Source organism: Eptatretus burgeri, chromosome 17 (genome assembly GCF_056783735.1).
Source record: "Eptatretus burgeri isolate ZD-2024b chromosome 17, Ebu_testis_v1, whole genome shotgun sequence".
In the NCBI taxonomy this organism is placed as follows: Eukaryota; Metazoa; Chordata; class Myxini; order Myxiniformes; family Myxinidae; genus Eptatretus; species Eptatretus burgeri.
In genome coordinates, this window is record NC_140977.1 from 27,807,461 (window position 1) to 27,818,272 (window position 10,812).

Genomic DNA, 10,812 nt, shown 5'->3' on the forward strand with positions numbered 1-10,812 from the left:
GTTTGAACCTCCGATCTCCCAGACTCAGAGCAGACACTCCAAACATTACACCACCGAGTCTGGTTAAGATTTTGTCCATGTGCTACATTGATTTGTACTTTGTAGTCATCTCTTTTTGCTGTGCTCATTCGGGGGCTGGTTAAGTCAATGACACAGAATGAAACATTTTGATATGCTTACAACTTCTGCTTTCCCAAAACCCTGTCCATCAGAATGACACACTCACCTTTGAGCCATCTCGTCGTGATTTGACTCTCGACATGACTGTAAACTGTCGGACTGCTGAGTCCTGCCCCTCAGAGAGGATGTTTAAGTCAGGGACCCATCTTTTAACATGAACTCACCGTGTCCTTTTGCAAAGAGTGAGTGAGTTGTTGCCAGCACCCTGAAAGAAACCCCAAAATTCACATCCCTAATGTTCAGGAGTGCTGCATCACTTTGTCAGCAGAGCAGAACCTCAGTAATAATGCAACTAGTGGGATGAATTCAGAAATGAATATTGTTCAAATGTGAAATAACGAATGGCAACAACCTTAATACCCCCATCCTGTCTCTTTTTTTTATTTTCTGTTTTCATAAATGTGACAAAATTCATACTTGGACATTAAGTAAGGGGGAGATGTTAGGTGGAACACCAATCTGTAATCTACTTGTTTGTTTTTCTTCGCTGGAAAATATTTTATTAAACATGTGGATGCCTTCAAAGCAGATTGACATGATGATGTCACTCTGGCTTTGGCTTGTTGAGCCAAAATGGTGGATGTTCCGCTCTGTGCCAATGAGGAGAGGGGTAGCGCAATGCATGTACATGGATCATGCTCCTCTTGGCAGGGTGGCCCTCGAAAATCGAGGACAGGTCATTCAGGAAATGCAAAGTTGCACATTGACCCACAGGGGGGAAGCAGTGAGCAGTATATACTCACAATCTGGACAACTCATTGCTTTTAATGTTTGTGAATGCTGCTCTCTGAAACTGTTGTTTGGGTTCAAGACCAGCTTGTAAGTGGCAGGTACTGCCTCATGGTCAGAAACCATGCTGCAATGGGATGCTTGGATTCTAATATATGTATCTATATACACACACCTACACACCTACACACACACACACACACACACACACACACACACACACACACACACACACACACACACACACACACACACACACACACACACACACACATATATGAGGCCTTTTTATACAAAAGAGGGTTAAAAAACAAAAACATCAAAACATTTAAACAGCTTGGGATGTGCACCTTGGCCCCTTTGCCAAAAGACAGTCCAACAAGACTGTCCCACAAGGACACACCTGCACCTCAGCCTGAAGGCTGAAGCACACGGTCAATCGAACACACACACACACACACACACACACACACACACACACACACACACACACACACACACACACGCACACACGCACACACGCACACACGCACACACGCACACACGCACACACGCACACACGCACACACGCACACACACATTCTAACCCCGAAGAGCGAGAATGCATGGTCATACAATCGGACCCTTCCTCCATTTGAGTAGGTCCCCATGAGTGAGGAGCAGGAACTCCTCCCCAGAGTGACTTGGTCAAACCCTGCAAGACATTTTTGAAATCAGACCCCCATTACTGTAGCGGGTACCAGGAAGCAAGTGCCACATCAGCACTTGCTGCATGCTTCCTGGCCAACAGGAAATGCCTGCCACACATTAACCTGTCTGTGGTGCACAAAAACAGTTGTGGGAGCAGCCAGGAACAATTTATATTTTAAAAAGGTTCTTCTGGCTAAGCATTTCCATCGGCTTTGCCTATTAGGCATGGGCTTTGTAAGAGCTACAACCCCCGACTTCCCAGTAGGATTGTACTGCATCCAATAAATATCAGGAAAATAATTTAGTGCAACAATAGCTGGTGATGCACTTGCTTCCTGGTACCCACTAGAGCAATGGGGACTGATCTCACCTTTTGAAGAGTGGTCCAATTGTATGACCACGCATTCTGACCCTTTGGGGTTCGGATGTGTGTGTTTGATTGACCATGTACTTCAGCCTTCGTCCTGACGTGCGTGTGTATGCTCGTGGGACAGTCTTGTTGCACGATGTACCTTGGCCATGGGGTCAAGGTGCATGTCACAAGCTGTTAAAATGTTTCGATTAATTAATTAATTATTTAATTTAATTTTAACCTTTTTTTCAAACCTTTTACCTTTTTACCTTTTTGTTTTTTACCTCCACTGACGAAGTCGCAGGAGGCATTATGTTTTTAGGTTGTCTGTACTTCCATGCTAATTTTCTCTCTTTTCTCTGCAACTGCTTATCCGATTGACACGAAATTTTCACCATAGGTTTGAATATCCATGTGGAATGTTTGAATGATAACTATGACATTGTAGGTCACGTGACGTGGCAGCCATGTTGGAAACAAGGACAAATGTGTCCAAGAACCGCGTCATAAAGGTTTTGTCTTCACCAGAAGAAGAAGAAGAACAAGAAGAAGAAGAACAACACGGAGCTCTCTTAGAGCCAGCGTTCACAACGCGACGCGGCTAAAAAGGAAAAACTTTGGACCTCTGTATCTCTGAAACCGCTCCATGGAAAAAAATTGAAACTTGGCACATGTCAAGTGCTCCCATTAGGAAATGAGTGATTTTTTTTGATGATGTCACAAGCGGCTTTGTTATGACGTCATAATTGCATACATCGAACTTTTTTATCCAATCAGTATGAAAATTTTTGAGGGTCATCTGGGGATAATTTGTATGGGGGGTGGGGGGGTGTTGAATTGATGATGCTATCAGTCACGTAGTTTGGCAGCCATATTTTTTTGACATAAAAACCTTCAAAAACCTTCTGCAAAACAGCTGAACAGATCGAGGCGAAACTTTGCAGGTACGATTGTCTCTCCATGAACACAAAGTATGTCACATGGTTTGGCAACTAGGATTGTTTGAAGAATAAACCTTCAAAAATCTTGTTATCTAGAAGAGCTTGACAGATCGAGGGCAAACGTCACCTACATGTTCCCCAAGCCTAAGGTTGTTCTCAAATAATTGGTAGGTCACATGAGCTGGCAGTCATATTGGATTGAACGAAAACCTTTAGAAAATTCTTACTCTTGAACTGCTTCATCAATCGACGTGAAACCTCAAAATTATGATCTATTAGCAATGGGAAATATATGTTTAAATTTCAACCTGATGGGACACATGGTCTGGCAGCCAGAATTATTTAATGTTTTGAATCTGGGTTCATGGATTTAAATCAAACTTGGTGCAAGTATCTGAAATGAAGACGAGAGAAGAACCTTCAGAGTTTAGGCTTTATTCCATTTGATTGGAGCCGCTTCTACGGGCACACCAGGAAATACAGACGCAGCATGGAGTACATAAGCAGTAAGGTACACACGCGCAACTAATCACCGCAAAATAAATCAGTATTATATATAAATCAGTATTCTCACCATTCAATGAGCACCAAGTGAGCCGCCGACATAAAACGACAATGCCCCTGGGACAATCCCCCCGACCGAGCCGAAACTCAGCTTTATCTCTTCTGTGCTCGAGCCGGGCATCATGTGATCACACGTCACGACCTTCAATTCACCACATTCTCCCCGTCTTTAAAATGTAACTAGAGGCCCAGCTAACGCACCATGATTACTTCAGCGCTACAGGAGTATACATTTCAAGCAACGCGAACTATCTAAACTACAGAAGCATACATGCCAAGCAGTGAGGATTATTTTGAGTTGTAGGAGCATGGTAATGCGCATCGATATATTATGTAACGAGCATATAGGAGCATGAGCATCGAGGATGTCGATAATCCCCTTTACAGATTGAGTCGGCGAGGGGGTATTATTCGTCGACCTCTCCGGGAGTAGATGGCGGTTTCACTTGAGGAAGGCTTCCGATCCTCTTGGTGAGCCTCGACTCGTGCCGGAGATGACTCCCCGATCGCTCTCGGGTGGAACGCGGTAGCTCCGTCGTCACCCTTCTCGGGTGGAGTCCCTGGGGGGGGGGAACACCTGGGGAGGGGATGTCAGAGGGAGGTGTGCCAGATGGTGGTGTACCAGCGGGAGGAGTACCTGAGGGAGCCAAATGGCGAACCGACACAGTGGTCTCCCTGCCATCCGGGAGCCTGACATGAGCATACTCTGGATTAGTATCGATGAGTTCGACCTCTTCCACCATGGGTTCATACTTGCTTTGTCGTACTGGGCGTTTCATGAACACTGTTCCGGGATGGGTTAGCCAGTTGGGCACCGATTGGCCGTCAACATAACGTCGCTGGTGAGTAAACATTCGTTCGTGAGGAGTTGCATTGGTGGACGTGCAGAGCAAAGAGCGTATGGAATTCAGAGCGTCGAGAAGGGTAACCTCCCACCGCTCGGGGCCCAGTCCTCTTGATTTCAACGCCAGAGTTACGGCTTTCCAAATAACTCCGTTATACCGTTCCACCTGCCCATTACCCTGTGGGTTGTAACCCATCGTTCAACTAGTTGCTATGCCGTGCTCTAATAGGAATTATTTTAGCCCGGCCGACATGAAACACGGCCCTCTGTCTGAATGTATGTACGAGGTTTCCCAAACATAGCGAAGAGGTCAGAGAGACATTTCACGACAGTGCCCGAGGTCATATCCGAGCACGGAAATGTGAAAGGGAACCTTGAATACTCATCAACAACAGTGAATATGTATCTGTTGTCTGTCTCGGTCGGCAGGGGCCCTTTGAAGTCAATGTTTAGTCTCTCGAAGGGAGAAGTGGCCTTGATCAATCTGCCAGAAGCCGCACCATAGAATCTGGGTTTTAGTTCAGCACAAACAGGGCATGAAGCATTCATTTGTTTAATATCTTCAATAGAATAGGGAAGGTTTTGTCTGCGCACGAAATGTGCCATTCTGGTTACCCCCGGGTGGCACAGAGACACATGGAGGTCTTGCAAAGCCCGACTGATTGTCGCCGAGCAGTAGACCCGAGAGAAGGTGTCTGCAGCAGGGTTTTCCCTCCCGGGCCGGTAGACTATGTCGTAACTGTAGCAGGCTAGGTTTATCTGCCATCTCATAATTTTTTCATTCTTAATTTTCCCGTTATTTTTCCCATCAAACATGAATGCCACGGATCGTTGGTCCGTAACGAGCATGAAGTGGTTTCCCAGTAAATAATGTCTCCATTTACGCAGCACTTCAACGATGGCGTACGCCTCCTTCTCTATTGCCGAGTGTCTCTGCTCGCTTCCAGAAAGAGTTCTCGAGAAGAACACGACCGGTCGCCCAGACTGATTAAGCGTAGCAGCTATCGCGTGATCAGAAGCATCTGTTTCCACCACGAAGGGCACCGAGCTATCGATCGATAATACCACGGAATTACTGATATCGTCTTTGAGGTTGTGGAAAGCTGTTACAACAGCGGCATCTGGTGGAAAGTTTTTGCAATGCATTAGGGGATGTATTTTCTCGGAGTATTGGGAAATCCATCTTGCATAGTAAGCGAACATCCCGATCACCCGGCGCATTGTCTGCAGGTCCTGAGGTGGGGGTAGCTCACGAAGTGGGCGCAATCGTTCAGAATCAGGCTTAATCGTGCCGTCGGCTATCGTGTAGCCGAGAAGGTCAATTGACCTTGCCGAGAATACGCATTTCTCGTAGTTGAGAGTCAGATTATATTTTCTAGCAATGCTCAAGAATCTGTCCAGATTCATGTCATGTTCCCCCTGATCCCTACCACACACTGTGACATTGTCCACGTAAACAAAAGTGTCTTTGAGGTTTTCATCTGAGATGATGTCGTCCATAACCCATTGGAAGCAAGCTACTCCATTCGTGACACCGAACGGAATCCTCCTGAATTGGTAGAGGCGTCTACCTGCCTGGAATGCGGTGTAAGGTTTGTCTTCCTCTCGGAGGGAATTTGATGATAGGTGCTTCGCAAATCGATGGTGCTGAATATCTTATAATTGGCCACGCGTTTGACCACCTCGTCTATGCGCGGCAGGGGGTAGGCGTCGAGTTGGGTGAAGCGATTGACCGTTTGGGAATAATCGACAACCATTCGTTTCTTATGGTTCTGGCTGCTGGTCACCAACACCTGTGCGCGCCATGGCGAATCGCTCGGTTCTATAATTCCTTCTTCCAGTAATCGCTTGGTTTCCGAAGTGATGAAATTCATATCAGCAGTGGTATATCGCCGCGATTTGATCACTATCGGTTTGCAGACCGGCGACAAGTTAGCGAACAGCTGGGGGGACGTCACCTCCGCGGTGGTCAACGCATTTAAAATTAGACGAGGTTTGCTTCCTCCAAAGGGTATTTCGACGCTCGTGTGCTGCTTGAGGACATTATGACCCAGAATTACGTCTGCGCATAAATCACGAAGCACCAGTACCCTTACATCCCGATGCGTGTACCCTTTTACGTCCAATTCAACATTGCAGTACCCTCGTACGCGGGATTGTAGTGAGGTGGTGGCCATGCATACCGTATTGTCTGTCGGGTGGATCTTCCATTTCCTGCCCTTCGCTAGCGAGCTGTTGACGAAACTTTCAGAGCTACCGGTATCAATCAGTGCCTCAGCCATATGCCCGTTAATTCGTACGTTGATGATAGCCTTGGATAGATTCCCCGGGGAGGCTGCAGTTAGTTTCTTTTGCGAGTAGAGAGCCGCAGAAGTGGGTTTATTTCTCCTTAGAGTAGATTTACATACCCTGGCATAATGCCCTTTCTTGTCACAATTCATGCATGTGGCATCTCTGGCGGGGCATTTATGACGAGGGTGCCTTTTGTACCCACAAAAGAAGCATTTACCAACCGGAGCAGTTGCTGAGGAGTTTGACGTGGTCTGGGTGTCCGGCTCCTCGGGTGTTTCTCCATTCCCTGTGTCTGGCTGTGTCTGTGTCAGTGGGGTTCCTTGAGTTTCCACCATAGCGGCGTTCATTAGCAGCATCGGTGTTCCAAATGATTCAGATTGCTGCTGAGCCGTATCCATCGCTCGAGCCTGATCGACTACCTTTTCAAGAGTGGGTTGCGCTTTCTCTAGTAAGCGTTGCCGTATGTGGGCTGATCTGAGTCCTTGGATAAATGCCTCCCGGGTCGCTTCATTTCGGTGTTCCTCGGCGTTTACGGCCCGGAAGCTGCCGTCTTTTCCCAGCTGTTTCAGAGCTTGCAGGAACTGATCGATTGTCTCCCTGGCTGCTTGCTTGCATGTGTTGAGAAGATGTCGTATGTATACCTCGTTCTTGCGCTTCACGTAGAGCGCCTGCAGCACGTCAATCGCTGCTTCGTAGGTGTCACACTCCGAGAAGAGCCTGTATACGCTGGGCGAGACATGATTCACAAGGGCGGCCAATTTGTCAGCTCCCTCTTCGATGATGGTCAGATAGTGTGAGAAGGAACGGAACCAATGCGACCATTTCATTTCTGAGTCAGTCGCGTTTGGGTCTGCATCGAACCTCTCTGGTTTGTAGATCTTGTCCATCGTTGGTTGAGAGAGCCGAGAAAACAAAATGGAATAAATTGAAATGAAGACGAGAGAAGAACCTTCAGAGTGTAGGCTTTATTCCATTTGATTGGAGCCGCTTCTACGGGCACACCAGGAAATACAGACGCAGCATGGAGTACATAAGCAGTAAGGTACACACGCGCAACTAATCACCGCAAAATAAATCAGTATTATATATCAATCAGTATTCTCACCATTCAATGAGCACCAAGTGAGCCGCCGACATAAAACGACAATGCCCCTGGGACAATCCCCCCGACCGAGCCGAACCTCAGCTTTATCTCTTCTGTGCTCGAGCCGGGCAACATGTGATCACACGTCACGACCTTCAATTCACCACAGTATCTATAATGATGTAAAGTAATAATGTAGGTGAGGCATATCTGTCGACGTCGAAGAGTGTCGTTCAAGTTTTCTATTAAAAAAAAAGACATAGCCATCAGGCATGGGGACCTACTCCTATTGAGTCGAAGTAAAATTGCATGACCATGCATTCTGATCCTTCAGCATTAGGATGGTTTGGTGTTTGATTGACCATGTACTTCAACCTTCAAGCTGAGATGCATGTGAATGCTCATGGGACAGTCTTGTTGGACTGTGTACTTTGGATGTGAAGTTAAAGTACACATCACTTCCATCCATCCATTGGGACCATGCTCTGTACAGAGAGTCGGTGCTGCCAAAGCAGTCTCCTGGGCTATTGGGCACAATCCTGGACAGCTCACCCATCTGCCACAGGATACTCGAATGGCTCAATCATCCCAGCAAGCTGGTACTCATTTTGCCGACCTCAGAAGGATGGCAGGCTGAGTCAACCCCACCTGGTATTAATTCAGCAGCAAAGCAGCATTTATACTCAGGACTCGAGGATCCCAAGCCAAACCACCCTAACCATTAAGCCAACGCCAGGCACACCTATCCCAAGTTCTGTTTAAATGTTAGATTTTTTTTTCATACTTTTTTTTAAATATAAGAAGGCATCTTTCATCAGGAGGGTCAACAAGCCCGAAGCACATGCCCATGGATGTTCGTTCCCTCTCCGGTGTGGTCAGGTGTATAAAATTATCTTCCCAATATTGGTAGAAGCCTTGGGGCTGCAGCTCCAAGCTCATGCCTAATAGGTGGAGTGCAAGCAGCTGTTTAGCTAGAATAGGCTTTTCAAAATATGTATGCATGCACACGCACACACACACACACACACACACACACACACACACACACACACACACACACACACACACACACACACACACACACACACACACACACACACACACACACACACACACACACACACAACCTGTTGATGGTGCTATATATCTATACTGTGTATACAACGTTTTGCCAGAAAAGTGCACCTGCAATTGCCTTCTTCAGGAGTAATGACCTGACGGACATTATATACTGTACTTGACTGTTATATGCCCACTTTGCCAATGTAACTTGCGTTTCAGTGATTGACATCAGCCTCTGGCTTTGCTCAGGTTTGATTTTAATGTCCTTCTTCCTGTTTCTCAAATACAACTCTAAAACCTCGTTAACTGTGTAAAGGTTGCCTAAGTAAGGTGGATATGTGGCAGGCACCCCTATTTGTCAGGATCCTTGCAGGAAGTGCTTGTGTGGCAGAGGGGTACATGTCATGGGAACCATTTCAGTGAAGAGGGGTGTGCTTTTTCGTTTTACTTGTAATATTAGTCACTGTCGACCTAAATAATGTTTATAATAAGCTATTTGACAACAGTGTTGTCGGATGGCTTATTGCTTGACATCACAACCAAAGTTAAGATTTTGTTGAACTCTTGAAGTAAGCGTAATATCTGGAGATTACTTCAATGAAGCTTCTAAGGAAACAGATAATTGCTACAGTTTTCATAAATTTCTCATGAGCGATCTCATTTTGGGCGTCTGTGAATTGGGAAAAGGGAAGCAATGTAACACAGGTGAAACATCAACGTTTGCCTTCACGTGCACCTCATCCCTGCCACAGGGGAACTCTGAATATCGTTCTCGAGAAGAGTGGCCAAATTTGACCTCAGATGAGGTGAGAGTTTCCATTTTTTTTTTTTTTTCCAAACGTGATTGGGGGATTTGACATGGAAAGCGAGAGAAAGAAGCGAGGTGGGACCATGAGCGAGAGGGTCCCACCAGTTCACAACACCTACACCTTCCTTGCCTTATTTTCTCCTCCCCGGTTTCCTTCCTTCTCCTAAGGTTTATGCAATGTACGCACATCTGGACAAGAATTTGAAGACAGAGAAGCGGAGTCCCAGTTTAGACACTCCAGTTTCTACAACGGCTTATGAAGATGAGCCTCCTCCTGTCCCTGAACATCCTTTCTCAACTCTTTAACAACCCTCAAATGTGCTTCGTTCCTTGTACACCTCACTTTTGACATTTTGTGTTTTTGTTTTTTTTTTTCAGATGGCAAAATGTGATATTTGAAATATATTTGTGTATTATTTGTTTTATTTTGCTTTTGTGGATGGCAAGCAATGTTTCAAGATTTGGATTTGCCTGGACAGTGCTTATGAAGCTATGTTGTGCTTATCGACTTGCGGTGCTATCGCTGGATGTAAAATATTAACAAAACGGACATTTAATTGTTGGGTTTAAAAAGAAAATAATTCTACTCAGTCGGAACTTTGCTTACTAATACAGGATGTCTCAATAAAAAGAATACAGACTTTATATACCAAAAACTATACTATGTTGTCAGCACTGATTTATGGTTAACAGCTCACTGATGACGTGCAATCATTCCATCACATCCATCCATCCTTTGGGACCACACTCTGTGCAGAGCGTTGGTGCTGCCGAAGCAGTCTCCTTGGCTATTGGGCACAATCCTGGACGGGTCACCACTCCGACACAGAATACCAGCTTGCTGGCACACATTTTGCCAACCTCAGAAGGATGACAGGTCGAGTTAACCCCACCTGGTATTAATTCAACAGCTAAGCGGGATTTGAACTCAGGACCCTAGAATCCCAAGCACACCACCCTAACCATTAAGCCAACACCAGGCGATTCCATCACATCCTCCTGTCATATGTTAGGTATTGGGGACATTCATCATTACTCCTCTTTCTGCGATTCAATTAACCCTTCCTGAAATATTGAAGTGTGTACACGTTTTATTGAGACACCCTGTATATCGTATTGTCACGTCAGATGGGCCGTTAACACGGACCGACTGAGCAGGGGATACAAGACCCCCACGAATGAGGATACTGTGTTAGAAGTACTGTGTTCAATTAATACTTATGATTCCCCAAGGATTACCAAATAAAAGCAGAACCTTTTACCAAA

At 45.9% G+C, this 10,812-nt stretch overlaps 1 protein-coding gene across 3 annotated transcripts in view; it reads left to right on the forward strand.

Moving 5' to 3' along the window:
- Positions 1 to 10,812, forward strand: part of LOC147009623 (uncharacterized) — a 31,671-nt gene extending 20,859 nt beyond the window's left edge. For 2 of the 3 annotated variants that reach the window (XM_085861679.1, XM_085861678.1), the window contains exons 7-8: positions 9,491 to 9,544; positions 9,715 to 10,812. In XM_085861679.1, coding sequence (XP_085717805.1) covers positions 9,491 to 9,544; positions 9,715 to 9,852 — 192 coding nt within the window. In that variant the 3' untranslated portion in view covers positions 9,853 to 10,812. The remainder of the gene's footprint in view (positions 1 to 9,490; positions 9,545 to 9,714) is intronic. The other variant, XM_085861680.1, reaches the window with a different exon arrangement.